Below are 15,580 nucleotides of genomic sequence, written 5' to 3'. Positions count from 1 at the left end.
GTCATGGGACCTGGATCCTCCAGCAGATGCAGAGTTGGCGGGCAGGCAGCACCTCTGGACAGTGTGGGTGTGGCATCCTTGGACAGTGTGGGTCCCCCTAGCAGTGTCAGACCCTCCGGTGGTGTCGGAATCTCCAGTGGCACTGGACCAGCGGCCTGGCTCCCTCCGTTGGCGGAGGTGGGGATGGCGGTCCGGCTCCCTCTGGTGGCCGAGGCGGGAAGGGTGGCCCGGCTCCCTCTGGAACAGCAGGTGGGACCGGCAGACCCTCGGGAACAGCAGACAAGGCTTGTGGCCACACCGGTAGCGCCAGTTCCAGCTCCTCTGGTGGCAACGGCTGCAGCCCCTCCACCACCGGCGGTGGGGGCTGTGGCCATTCTAGTGGCCTCTGAGGAAGGGCTGGTACCTACCGTAACGATCGGGTGCGCCTCCGCTGGGCTCCTCTCAGCAACACATGTAGAGGCTGCTGTAGAGCGTCAGCCTTCTCCCCTTATGGCTCCCTGGTCCATGGCTCCTCCCCTCTGGGCTCTTGGGGGCGGGAGATCCTCCCCTCTGGGCTCTGGGAGCCGTGGCTCCTCCCCTCTGGGCTCTATTTCTTGTCGATCCCCATTTAGTCACTGCCTCTGTTGATCAGTGGCATCTCACTGCCTCGCCAGTGTTTAAAAAAATGTAGGATTGTGGCGCCTGTTCCCTAAAATTAATTGTGTCTTCGACTTCATCTTCTGTTTTCAGCGGCAGTAGCACATGTTTACCTTTTCATACGTCACTTCCAATTTTATTCTGGCCAGCATGATTTTTGAGTAGGTGTGGCCATACATCACACAAAATTAATCATATCTTTGTTGTTTATTAATATTTAACCGCATAAAAACGGTTATTTTATTTCTATTGATGAAATCTACTCAGAAGTGTATTGGTGTGTTTGACCTGCAACACACACTTTAACGATTACCTCATTAGCATAAAGTTTTCATCGGTCTTGAGCGTCAACCTGCTATTCATAAGAGTGAACGACAGCAAAATCCTGACAATAACTAGGTGTTATTGAACGCTTTATATAGTCAAGTCTAAACTAACGACAGCCTCGGCAGACTATTTTTTTTAAAGACATATTTTATTGCTACACTTGCTGCATTATACAGTTTGACATACCCGTGATTAACACTGTCTATTTTTAAAAAATATATAAAAATCTGTAGCTTTTATATGAAGGTACTAGGCAGTCCGAGGCTCGATTAGTGTTCCAAAGGGAGTCTTTTTTGCACGCCACAAAACGATCCCTTTTGTGTACAGTATGGCGTGAAACTCCCACTGATTCATAAACAAATTCGCCCAATTGATTCCCTGCTTTAAGCAAGGTTTATTATTATTACTAAGAATTTGTAAGATTAATAAATTTTCAAAATAATACTAATTATTATTATTACTACTAGAATTACAGTATTATTCAAACATCCTCCTACAGTGATTTTTGTTCATTTTTTTTTTTTTTTTGGTCCTGCAGATAAGAATGAAAATCTTATGTGTGCGTATGGAAATGTGTTTACCAGCATTGCCAAACAAAACGAAAATACAAAGTATTTATTTTAAAAATACCTTTTTTCTTCTAAATTATGACATGTCCTGGATTTTTGGCAGACATGACAGGGGCATCGGAATCAGGTTTTGCAAACTGCCCGTGACTGGTAGCTGCCGACAGGTTTCAGTAGTAAGCTACTGTCAGTGGATTCCGTTTTGTTTTTTGCAACCACTACCGACGCCACCCAGGGAACATTAATAATGCTGATGTCATCAAAGAGAGGCGGATTTCGTTCTTGAACAATTGTATACCTCATTTATAAAGTATTTTGCGACACAGTGTCTAAATTAGTAAATTACTCAATGCCCCAAAACCTTACCTGGAGTGCTAAGTACCGCTATATACTTGAATTCTAGTATTATGTAAGCATTATCTTTTGCCAATAGCATGTTGATGTAAAGTATAATAGTGTAATGGTTTAATCACTAATAAATTAAGTGTATACGTTCATTAAAAAATATGGAAATGCCCATCTCCAACTAAAACATATACGTTGCATAACTATGCTTGACTTTAGCAAAGCATTTCTGTTCTTTAACGACTTTGCTTCATAAAACTGTGTTGCAATGTACTTTTTCATTAAGGGAATACTTACAACATTCACTTGTGGTATTTCTACTTTAAGTTTGTTCAGCTCAGTTTTCAGTTGGAGTTCCTTGACTGAGGCATCCTGAGCCTGACCTGAAAAAATAAACAAACAAAAAATAGAAAAACACAATACTATACATAGAAGACACAGTTCTCTGAATACAAAAATGTTTCCATAAACTTTAACAGTATTTTGTTCAAATTTAATTTCAAAACTGGTCAAACTTGAAGTACAGCTTCTATAAAATAAAGCAAGTTGAGGTTCCAGTTTAAGAAGCTTATGTCACACAAGGCTGTTATTGATATAGCTGCTGCCTCATATGAACTTCATATTCTTTCAACATTTGCTTTTAAAAACACAAATCACAACATTGTATAAATAACTTACATTTCATCTCACTGACAAGTTGATTGGTGGTGTCAAATAAACTCTTGTAAGCAACAATTGATTGGGATATCTGGTCTTTTTCCCTTGTTAGGGCTGTCATTTGCTGTTGCTTTTTGAAATCTAAAACAAAAGAAATGTATATAATATAAAAATCATATTTTATATGTTTTCAGGTCAGTCATTCAGTTTACCAAAGGCTACATTTTATATTATATTATATGTTTATACTGGAAAATTAATTTAAAAAAAAAAAGTTTGGTTAATGCCTGGCCTGACAGAATTGTGGTGTGCATATGCTGACACAAGGTTGTTTTGAACAGTGTACCATACAATCCTAGAAAAGTAATATGTCTTATTCTTTGTATCACAACTGAAATTACAAAAAAGTGTCCACTTCAGTCTAAATATATTTATTTAGTTACAGAGCCACAGGCAGAAGGGCTATTTATCCAGCAAATGCAATGACCAATTTAGAATATCTCAGCTGGTATTGTCAGAACAAATCCCATAGTTTACACATGTTAATTCCATTTAATTTACAATACTATGACTTGTCACCTGACCTCAATATGGAAGCCACTTTAGGTCTGAGTTAAATGTCATGTTCAGCAACACATTTAGCATGCAGTTTTTATATAACATCGCAAATATGAAGTCACAACCTCAATTGGTTTCTGAGATAGGCAGAAGCTTTCCAAATAAACTCACAGGAAACAGTTCATCCTTCTTCAATAACACCCATGACTGAACTTGATCTACTCTAGGTCCTAGAGAATCACATAATACAGCTCTGCATGAGTTTGAGGCCTAGAGTTAGGTCTTTATCAACACCGAAAATATGAAGTTACCACTTAAACAGTTTTAAAGGGATATTGCCTTGGTTGACCTTGTAATATTCAACTGTTCGGCAGCAGCAAGGTCTTTACACCTCTGGAATAAAGCCCCACACATTAGTATAAAAAGGTGAAAGTACTCTGTATAGCTAGTTTGTTTCTCATTTTAAATTTTTGTTTTGCCCTTTCAGAAAAGTTTGGCAACTATAGCAATAAAATTAAACTCACCATTTGAAAACATGAAACACAGCTGAAATGCTGCCAATGTGGCTTCTTTCAGGTCTGGAATAACTGGGTCAAAATGAAGGATATATTCAGTGCCATCAACACCAAGGCTATTTTCTGCAAGAATAAGGTTCTGAAAGGACATGGACATTACATTAGATTATAGGACCATTGTTTACGCACGAACTACAATTTTGCCAAACAGTGTAAAATGTTTCATTATCATGGCATATACTAAAGTGAGTAATGTATGGGGGAGAAAAAAAGATTCTAGCTCCATTTATGGAAAAGTGTTCAGCCTCCATGGAAATAGCTTGCTTGTTTAAACAGTCAGATTCTGAAAACTGTTTGCTTCAAGTACTAACATTACAACTGAAATAATTCTTAAAAGTACATGGTGCTCACAAAACAATTCCATTAAACACATGTATTACCGATTACATATTTCCATTATTTTATAGGTCTCGAATTTTCTTAAATAAAAAATGAACACATTATGGTAAAAGTGAATTTGAGTTTTTCATGGTAATTTATTTGAAGCAGTAGGTATCAAAATCACTCCTTGCAAATACTTCAAAATGTCACAACTTAAAGTCAGCATTTAAAAGAGATCAGTTATGGGAAAGAAGTGCTTGGTACTCAAATGTAAAGCCTGGGATTATTGTTCCTTTACAGCAAATAAGAAAAAATGTAGCATTATTTCCTATTAGTGGGACACAGGCAGTCCCTGATGTTTTGTTTAATATGTTTTCTGCTCTATTTTGCCACCTGGTGGTAGGTGCCAGAACTAATGAAGTGCAGCAGATCCAATGTTGGTCAGAAAACACAGGATTGCAAAGCTGCTTCATTTTTGCGTTATCACATTGCAACAGGTGAAAGGCTGTATTTATCTACGTATGTATGTATGTATGACTAAATAAATAAAAATAAATCAATCAATAAATAAAAAAACAAATAAATACACTGGCTATAAAATAACTGAAGTGTGCCACCTGTGTTCCTTCAACTGTCCAAATAAATACAATTACAACCAGAGCCCATGCAGTCCAACAGTTCTATGCTGGTTCCTCATAGCTGACTGACCTCAAACTTTTGTCAGGTTGGCTCTTAAAGGATCCCAATACTCCAGCATCAACAACCCTATACCTAACCCTAATCTGTATCTGTACAAACAGTATACATACAACTATGTGTGCTCTTGTTCTCAATTATTCACTAAAATATTGTATTGTTTAGTTCTATAATATCAGATATTAATTCTAAGTAAAATAAATAAATAAATGGTGCATGCAAAAATCACAAGTTTTGGCATACAACGACCACAACACAGTAGCACTGAAGCCGAGAAAATAATCTTTCAAACAATAAAATGTGCCTTTGTGTATAAATCTAGGGTTAAATTCCTAAAATAAGCCATTGATTACTTTGTTTACAAACACTATGGAAAACATAATTAAAATACAAAATGCATGTTTACCATAATCTGTGCATCATTCATATAGGAAACTATGAGATCATTCAAAGTTATGGTAATACATATCAGATAACATTTGCTGAAATTATATTGTTAGCCCATGTGTACTTAACCACTCATTCACAACATGCACCCACAAAAACATCCTGTTCTGAGATATGTATCTTTATACAGATACTTACATTTTCTATCTGCTCTGTCTTGATGATGTGCCTGTTGATGTCATTTTCAAGGAAAATGGAATGTGTACATGCAAAAATGTGACAGTGTGCTGCATAAGGGGTATAAGGCAGTTGAATGTCTTTTTTTAAATGTTATTTAGCTTAGTACCATGCGTTCCACAAGAATATCAATTTGTACATTAGGATGAACTCCTGAAAAGGGGCTGAAAGATTCTTTCTAAAATTACAGAATCGTAACTGGTAATTGGTACTTTTTTCATATTCACTACAAGTTTAATACGTCACACAGGCTCAGAGGATTTGAGCAACAAATGTTTAGTTTTTCATCAGATGTACACTTGCCAAAAAAACAATTATATTTCGGGTGTGAGATAATGCGGATGGTATCCCCATTAAACACAACAAGGCAGCAAATGATTTACATTGTTCTACATAAAGTACACGTTTTTTCCTCTTTTTAATTGTACTGACTCTATACAAGGATCCCATCTACGTTTACATGTGACAGTAGCAACTGAAACATTTATTTTATTTTATTTATTTTTTTTAAATGGGAACAGGGTTATACTTACCGAAATCTCAGCGCAACCTTTCAAGAGTTTAAATTCCACAGATTTAACTTTCCCCTGAAACTGGGGAATCTCCTTGACATTCCGATTTGGGCTTTTAATGGTAACTACCACTTTCCCATCCAGGTCTGTACAGGTGGGGTTGTTATATTCATCCTGAAATAGTTTAAAAAAAAAAAAAAAAAAGGCATGCTCATGATATAATTTTACTGCTGTATTTGCAGAAACTGATCAAGTGAACATCACAAAGAATAACAGTGATGGCATATGAGTGAATTAGTATTGTTAGTACAGTATGTATTTGTGATTTTTAGAAACATTAGTGATTGACGACAAGAAAACGCATGTGCTTTTATGTTATACAACAGTAAAATGCCATTCTGAGGTCCATCTGCCTTCGTGCAGCTTTTTTGGCTCCAGAGATTCCTGCTATTTTCCCCCGAGAGGGGTTTGTGTTATACTAGTTGGGGGCAGAAGAAAATAAGATGAGGCCCATCAAATGTTACAGGTGGCAGGAGAAACTATCCTTGGGCCTGGTTATCCTTACCCTGCACTATACCTAGACTGAAAAAGTATAAAAGTATAATATTGTCCGTGTTAACAGTGGTCGCACATCACTAGAAGTGGAGTTGTTACCTGTGATGTTTTTGTTAAATTTATTAAAAGTTCAGAACTGTTGCTGTATTTTAGCAACACGTTACAATATATCTGTGACAGAGAAAGAATGAATCTTGGTTATAAATCTCCCTCCCAACCTGTGAGGGCGCTCTGTAAAGGGAACAGTGTACCCCAGACTGGATGGTTCGACAGTTCATTCCAGGGTCAGTCGGAAGTCGGCCATCCAGGAAGGGAGTGGAGCCACAGTACATCAAGACATCGCCCCAGACGGGAAGCGATATGGCAATTGTGGATTGGAGGAAAAACGACTGCACTCACTAACCAAGGGGGCGTGGCTGAAGGTACAAAAGGGGATGTGGCAGAGCAAACTACTCCTTTCTTATGGTTACGAGAGAACCGCTGAAGGACTGTGATATACTGTGAGTGTTTAGTGTTTGTTTGTTGTACGAATTGTAAACGTTTGTTCTTGTTAGAGGGCTAACACGAACCAAGAGCTGTCGCTAAAGGCCAGCACTAACTTGGACAACACTGCACCGCTGTTAACAAATGTATTTCATAACTCGCACTTCAAAAGCACTCACTTTGGACTAGTGACCATGTTTGTGTTCTGTGTGTGTATTTACTGTGATTATTATTTTGGGACTGAACACTGTGGGGGTTTTACTGAGCAGTACAAATAGCTGTGTGTTGCCAGTGATTATTACTTATAGTTGTCAAGTGACTTTGGATTATAAATAAACCATCACTGCACTGTGAATGTTGTTTGTCATTACTTGAGCACTGCATAACCTCTACACCTGCGCATTGCAAACCACTTTGCCACAATATCCTATGAATTAATTAAACCAGAACCCCTTTAACCTAACTCAACTATATGTATGTGCAGTCTGTCCTGGAAAAAAAAACAAAAAAACACAAGAATGAAATTACCATGATTTTAAGAGTCAAGTTTTGAACCAAAGTCCGACTGGCAATGGAACGGATATTTGAAACAACTGGAGTTGGCGGCTGTTCATCTGGTATTAATTTCACAGGCTCATTAGGTACCACATTTAGCGAAATCTGAAAAAAGCAGGAGTTGAATAACTGTTATTAGTACTATCATGTTCTACTTAATGTACAAGATATTAGAACTGAACCTTTTATAAACTGCTCATTTTCCTGTTTTATTAAAAACGATAAAAAATACTGAATAAAACAATCTAAACTTAACTATTCAAAGAAAGCAAGCCAGTTAAAACTAAAGAATTTAAATACAAAACCTATTTATGTTTCATTGTTTTATGTATTATTTGCTGCTATAATTTTGATAAATACCATAGATGTAACAAGCTTTTGATCTTAAGGGGTGACTTAATCAGGATAAGACGACAGATTTTTCTAGAGCATGGTATAGTTCCAGCGAATCGACTTAACTTATTTTATTAGTGTCCTAGTTAATGGATCTTTGTTCGATTGTTTATTAAATGAAAAACTTTTTAAATCCCTGAAAAGAGATTAGAGAAAGGATATAAACATACCTGGTCACTGCACAGCATATTAATTTTGTCTACCATATACACAAACTGAATGGTGTAGACCCCAACTCGATCAGGAATTACTTTGTCCCTAACAATAAAATACAAAAGGTTATGGAGTTAGTAACTAGTTTCAACATTTCAGAACTTTTTAACAAGTTCATTATTATATGATGATGCTGCAGTAAAAAGTGGCATCTTGTTGATTTCCCAACAATTTGCATCTTTATATATATAAATAAATAATTGCAGATGCAAAATTCAAATTGCACTGCAGCCATGCAATTATTTTGCACTACGCTCTATGTTAGATTAAGGGAAATGCAAATTACTCAAACATGCAAAAATAATGATCACAATTATGACAATGAAGGTCTCAATAAAGTGCATCGGTCTATTTAGCGGCCACACTTGCAGAGTTAGGAGTACAGAGAGCAGTAGTCACTGTATGACATTTGTGGAATATGGAAATACAAACCAAAAGAAAATGTCACAAAAAGGGCAGCAAAGTCCTTGGAGCATTGAAGAGAGAAGTTTTCTGAGAAGGAGCTGAGATTCCTTATGGCTGAGGTCATTCAGCATGAAATTGAGTTGTTTGGAAAAGCCTCAGCCAACATCAGTTATGCTAGTATTCTTACAAAATTATATGTATTGGCCTGCCCTTTTTAGCATGACATCCGGAAATTTGCCCTGCAATCTAGAAAAGGTGGATTGGGCTATCCTTCCAGACATTCCAACTGTGGTCTGAAAAAAAACAGAGGCTAAGTAGTGCAGACAACATGTGCAGGGATAGCTGGGGTCTAGCTCACCCCTCAATTCAGCTATTAGGTCTAGGATGACCTGTGGAGTGAGACGATAACGCTTTAGCAATGCATTCTTTAGCATCCCAAACAAAGTGACCTGATTGAATATGCAAGGCCTTATTCGTCTTGCCCTTCTCCGAACATGTTCCTGCCTCTCCTCAACAAGAGCGAAATAGTGCAGTATCAGGAAGTGTACCACGGCAGCCATTCTGAAGCCAATGACAGGTTTTTGCAGGTGTGTGCTTTTAAACATCTCTTCGTTGCTCGCTTCTACAATGGTTTGCACATTGTAAGAGAGGCGTAAAGTTTCTGGAGGGTAAGCAATTGCCCCAGTGCAAGGCAAAATCCTTACATCACATTATAATGTTGGCGCCCGCTTAGTATCCAGATCCCGTCCAATTCCACGCTCTTTTCTTCATTTGAATGCATTTCAATATAATTGTAATGGATTAATGATGGCAAAGTGCACTTTTGACAGTGGGTGCAGAACACCATTCTTTACATATGCAACATTTGTAGCGGCTGGTAAAATCAGAATTTACGGCAGCAAAACACTACGACAGCATTATGGGGGTTTTGCAACTGCAAATCACTTTGCGCGTATCCTTACCCCACAGTACGCTGTAGCCAGGAGCCATATTTTCAAGCCTGTGCTTTTTGCGTTCCACCTTATGAGAATAAAAGTGTTTGTTCACAGGTTCTCAACCGGGGGTACACATTCAGCACAGCAAAAATTATAAAAGGGGTAGAGTTTAACAAATAAATAAATAAACAGGTTTAAAACCACTGTGTTAGTGGAATGGCATTATGGGACAAATACGAGCCATGGTCATGTTGTCTTATAACGCAGATTCCGCAGTATAAAGGGCACTTTATAGTACACTGGACAACAAATTAGTACCCAGCTTGAGACCATAATGTGCAAGATAAGTTTGCAGAGCATGACCTTACACAACTTCCTTTGGAAGACCAAAGGTGATCCTTCTCATTATTAGGCCAAAGGGGATCCTACTCAACAGAAAAAGGTATGCTGTTGTAGACAATCTATACCTCAACCACCCGAAAAATGGGCTGTCACAGTACAACCGCACACCAAGTGTGATACTGGGCTTATATAATGGAGACTCCGATCTGTGCAGTTACGCCAAGACAATTGAATTTTTGTTCAGGCCATCTTGAAATGGTATTCAAACACAAGGCTATATCAATCATCAGCTATCTGGTCAGCTGGACCAAAACAAAATGTACAAAAAAAATGTGTACATTATAAACAAACAAACAAACAAATAAATAAATAAATAAATAAACAAACAAACATACACATGCTAGCACTAGTTGGACATGTTATTGAAAGTAGCACATGGCTTTACTACAACAGAAACAAAAACTCCACACTGCATTGACAAACAGATGTAAATTATCTATATGATGTAATACATGTGCAAAGAGAGGAATTTTTATGTGTTTAAAAAGCTACCCTCTGACAGTGCTAGTATTTATTGCACTTCATCATGCTTGACTTTCCTTTCCCATGGGCCTTACACTTTATGAGATTCAATAAAATAAATGTTTCCTTTGCCAGGAAGTTAAGCCCCTTTGCAATTATTTTCCTCCCTGCTCACTAGATTTTAAGAACCCAAACTAAGATTATTATTTTTGCAACCTGCAAGCAGACCTAATTGTAAACAAAATGAGTGTGTTAAAACATGAAGATGACATATTAATTTCCATCTACAGAAACATAAACAGTGATAAACAAACGCAATCAACACAGCAGGCAGTACATCCATGTGTCTCTCTTTACACGTGTAATAGTACCTGAAGTAAAAACAGTCCTCTTTTTCATTCTCCTTTGGTTTGTTACAGTTGAACACTGTAGCCTAAGTAAGGAAAGAAAGCAACAAGTTATAACAAAGACAGTGATTTCAGATGGTAACAAAGAATTAAAATATATATATATATATATTATATATATATTGTATTTCATGAAAATGGTACGTTTAGTATACTGATAAGTAATTCATAGGCTAATTGCAACTTTTATGGTGATCCTATTGTAATCCAGAGGTTTGCAAACATGGGTTTGACAGAAGTCTGCTATTGATAACCCATCCAATGTAACAAACAATAAGCTGCATTTTTTATGTAATGGTGCTGTAGCTTTGTTAGCAATTTTAGTTTGACAATTTTGGGTCATGCCAATCAAAATCTGATATTCGTTAATAGCACTTTGCATGTCTCTGGGAATTATTCTGGCAGCAGGGGTTGGTTCAGAAGTAATTAGGGGTGTGAACATGGTTTTAAATATAGCATGAAATCCCTAAACAAACAGATATGCAAGTTTAACCCTTTGCAGCCCTATGTCGGACCAGGTCTGACATTACAATTTTCCCTTTCCAGTCCGATATCACTAAAAAGACATAAAGCACAAGTCTCTAGTAATTTTTTCTCTGGAAAAATCTGAGTCAAACCTTTCAACAGCCGAGTGAAACCAATAGGAGCCAAATGAAGCCAAAAAAAAAGGGCGTATCTCATAGACTCATGCAGTACAGAGATAACATGGACATACTGCAGCTTCTGCACCCAGCGCTCAAAGAATATCACAGACATTTGCAGAGCTTTTTGAGATGTTATAGTGACAAAATAATGACTTGGATCGCATTATTGGGGAGTTTGGTGATAAAACGAGTAATCAGGAGAGGATTTATCAGCATGCACGTCTATAAAAAGGTTTGTGAAAAACACAGCGAACAAGAGGTGGGGCTTGGCTGGAGATACAGTACTGAGTGTCCTTTTGTGATTCAATGCCTTTTAAACCTGACAAGCGCTGAATAATGGACTGCAAAGGGTTAACAATGAACTTTAGGGCACCAATAAAACTAATTTTATACAGTTTCACAACATTCAACAAGATCATGCAAGTCCTGCAGCAACAAAACATTGTCTATCACAGTCTATTTCCCCCCTGGGCATATTTCCCATCAAATGAATATGGGATGAGCTTGGTAGAAAAGGGTTGTTCTTGACTGCCCCATAAAAGTATAATGCCTTGGTAGAAGTGCAAAACAACTGCAAAAGCAAGCATAGAGATTTTGCAATTTTGACACACCACATTTAAATGGTTACAAACTTTGTTTATGAAGTAGTGCTTTCAGAGATGGGATCATATACAGCAGGGGTAATCAAATTATTTAATGTGAAGGTCAAGAATTCTTGGTTACAGCAAGGCAAGGTCCGGAACAACATTTCCACACTGACTCCTTTTGCAATATCCATAAAAAAACACATACTGTAGCTACACAAATACAGTTATTACTAGGGGTGCATTGATATACTAATGTTGCAACAAGATGTATCGCGATACAGGTGATGGTCCCGAATGGCTGCTGGTATGATACATAGCAAGATCAAATCATCATTTAACAATGGACAATTTAGTTAAAAATCCCCTCTAAAATTAGGGCCGTTCACACTGCAGCACTGCCGCGTGGCTAAAGCAATTGTTTTCAATGAAGGTGGTCACGCGCAGTGGCAGAGGGAAGAGGCACTCAAGCGGCACAGCAGAGCGATGTGCAGGAGATAAAATATTTTCAACTTTCGCAGCGCCGCGCCATGACGTAAACTACCAGCAAACGATCTGGGGAAAGTAAAAAAAATGTAATATATACAGTCAGAAGTTTTAGACTAGGCTAATACTCAGTCATTGGGAGAAGTGGCAGGTTATGAAGGGCCTCTAGTAATGGAGGCGCTGCATGTGAACTGCAGACAGGCACATTTTTAATGGCAAATGTTGCAAGGCTGACCTGGATCACAAAATTTGCCAATTTTGATCACCATTACATCACCAGATAGCATGTTTTGGTGGATCATAGAATTATACAATATCAAAGTTAGGTTATTGGTCATGGCCGGAGTTCTAGCCATTGTGCTTCCATTTCTTGCAAGTGAAGTATCATACAACACTAGCAGTACACTAAGTACAATATTGGGTGCTATCCCGTGTCAGGAATAAGTAACCGAATAACAGATACAAGTGGACTTGTACATGTTATTAAAAAGATCACAATATTATGTTTTAACAGTGATATTTATTTTAAATCTACTTAGAAAAGATACTTAACAATATGGGCTTTACTTTGTCTCTGTGATTGGTTTGAGTTCAAGATAATCCATACACAGGGTTCGGTGTTAAGGCTTGTCCGTATGTCCGGGAGAGTAACAAAATTGTACGAACAAGTACTTCCAATGTATTCAGTAGTGTGTAGGACAAGTGTTTTACAAATACATCCTTTTTGTCTTTTATTATTTCTAGTAGCACACTTTATGGTAAATACTGTATTTCATGTTTGAAAGGTTAAACAGCCTTAAGTATGTAACAGATCTTAGAGAAATTATTTCTTTTTTTTTGCCATTAAGTTCCCTGATGTTACTTTATTTCCAAATTCACCTCAAATGCTGTAGCATTAACTACCACCTCCTTAGTTATTTTACACATTGACTGCTGAGCTGGTGAATCTACACATATACTGGTTATTTTATAGATTGACCACTTAGCTGGCAAATCTACACATTTACTGGTTATTTTATAGATTGACCACTTAGCTGGCAAATCTACACATTTACTGGTTAATCTAGATTGAATGATTTTATACCTGAACCACAACATGCATACATGCATATACGTACCAGTCACAGCTGTATACAAAATTAGAACAATTAGTTCCATCACAAATACTTGTTTCACCTTCTGACTAGCAATTAAAAAGACAAGCAGAAGGACTTTTTAAAATCATAGCTTTTCAGAATCTTTATATTTTTTGTAAATAACTTACACTAGCTGGCAGTCGAGATCCATGCCCCTGTCCCTTCCACATCCGCATTGTTATAGCAGCCGGGTTCACATGTCTCATTGGCTTGCCATCTTCTGAAAGAACGCTTACCATAAACACTGCAAGTAAATAAATACATGAATAAATAAATAAATACATATATTTATTAAACTTTGTCTTGCCTAAACAGTAGAATAGGAATTCATGCAAAAAATGTTAAAAGAAATAACTACAATAACTTGGAATACCATGAATTAGACACTTGTACTCTTCAGTGTACCTGTTAAAAATCCCCCTGCAGGAAATGATGCCTTTTTGTCATAATCAACAGAAAGACCAACAGGTTTGTTTTGATCTGGAATGACATTCAGTTTTACGACAGGTCCCTCCAACACAACTTTGTTGTAAGTGGCTCTAATTTGAAATTGGTTTTCTCCCCTAAAATAAACAGAGAATATTTATTAAACATACAAATAATAATACATTTGTGTAGATTTAAACAAACTATTTGCAGTTTGTGTTGGTACTATGCTAAATTCATTGTGAATCTGCAGCAGTCAAAAACAATGACACAAAATAATAATGGTTAATGGTTAAAACAGAAGGTGGTTATTTTAGCTTTTGGTACGTGTATTTTATTGGGGTGCAATTTATGAGTGTCATGATGCAATTTGCTTATTGCATCCTTGTGTCGCCATTTTTAAAAGGTAAACCTGGTGCATTCCTGGAATTGTTCTCTATGATATTTGATTATCCTCCTTACCGTGATTATTTTGCAGTACTTACCTAGGTGCAACGATTGTAAACACCCCAAAGTCTGCTCTCCCATTTGGATCTGTTTTAAGTACTGGTGGTAATGGCATAATCTGTGAGCATCAAAAAGAGCAAGTAAGCCAAATTTACGAGAGAGAATGAGAGAGCACACCAATGCAGGCAGTTAACGGTTTGTATCTGTGACAGAGAGAGAAGGAATCTGAGATGCAAATCTCCCTCCTCACCAGAAAGGGTGCTGTGTAAGGTTGGTTTTATGCTTTCCCATAGACAGGGCATCTCTATGGTTGGTGGCAACCAGAAGTCGGGCATTTTGGATAAAGCGCGTAGCTGCGAGTTTACTAAACAAATCCACTATGATCAGCTGCGGGGCATACAGTGATTGGACAGAGCGTGGCGCTGGGATGATCACAGGGAGGAGTTTGGCAGTACAAAGGGGACGCAGCTACGCGAGTACAGCCCCTTACACTGAAAGTTACTAAAGTGCCGGAACGCTGTGTCTGTTTTTGTTTTGCATTGCAAAAGAACAATAGCCAGGGAGCTGCAGCCACGGATTGTATACAAAGAAATACTGCATGGTACAGTATTGGCCCTTGCATCTTGAGTGTTACTGAACCATTCTCACTTTTGTAAGTTAAAAGCCATCATAGCTGATCAACAATGCACTGTAATCCAAAATATTAGAGTCAGCACTCTCATATCCGACCCTATAAAATTTTAACTTCAGTGACGGTTAAACAAGTGCGATACATATCTAATTATTTCATTCTGGCCCGTTTCACGGAACACATAAAAGATACAATATTAAATATATATATATATCTGACAAGACTGTTTTAAAAGTAGTAGGTTTCCATTTCGATGTACTGTATTGGTTTTGTTGATTTCAACAGAAGTATTTTAATTCAGAACGATGTGATTCTAAAAACTTCACTTGCCAAAAGAGACGACACGTGGATTGTAATACAGTACATACTTTTACATCTCATACGTATTGTAGTGGTATGTTCACTTGTAAATGAAAAAAACACATCACAGTATCAAAAACTGTTTAACGATTAACCGTTACATTACCGTAGCTTAGTTTTGGCTGCATTTTCGTCAGGTGAAACTGGAGGAAGCGCTGTTTTACTGCACAGACTGATGCAGAGAGAGAAAAAAAACGGGGCTGCGACGGATATTCAAATAAATTGTAACACTGAAGAGA

General features: G+C 37.5%; 1 protein-coding gene across 1 annotated transcript in view; it reads right to left on the bottom strand.

The window, feature by feature from the left end:
- Window positions 1–15,580, bottom strand: part of smchd1 (structural maintenance of chromosomes flexible hinge domain containing 1) — an 86,545-nt gene that overhangs the window by 13,148 nt on the left and 57,817 nt on the right. Inside the window, exons 31-40 of the mRNA XM_041245386.1 lie at window positions 14,389–14,468; window positions 13,883–14,040; window positions 13,606–13,721; window positions 10,592–10,653; window positions 7,974–8,061; window positions 7,384–7,515; window positions 5,839–5,991; window positions 3,614–3,743; window positions 2,553–2,672; window positions 2,172–2,257 (exon numbers count right to left, since the gene is read on the bottom strand). Of these exons, the coding sequence (XP_041101320.1) occupies window positions 2,172–2,257; window positions 2,553–2,672; window positions 3,614–3,743; window positions 5,839–5,991; window positions 7,384–7,515; window positions 7,974–8,061; window positions 10,592–10,653; window positions 13,606–13,721; window positions 13,883–14,040; window positions 14,389–14,468 (1,125 nt within the window). The remainder of the gene's footprint in view (window positions 1–2,171; window positions 2,258–2,552; window positions 2,673–3,613; window positions 3,744–5,838; window positions 5,992–7,383; window positions 7,516–7,973; window positions 8,062–10,591; window positions 10,654–13,605; window positions 13,722–13,882; window positions 14,041–14,388; window positions 14,469–15,580) is intronic.

The sequence above is a fragment of the Polyodon spathula genome, chromosome 3, assembly GCF_017654505.1.
Source record: "Polyodon spathula isolate WHYD16114869_AA chromosome 3, ASM1765450v1, whole genome shotgun sequence".
NCBI lineage: Eukaryota > Metazoa > Chordata > Actinopteri > Acipenseriformes > Polyodontidae > Polyodon > Polyodon spathula.
The sequence above is the reverse complement of the archived record's forward strand: the minus strand, read 5'-3'. Positions and strand labels throughout refer to the sequence as shown.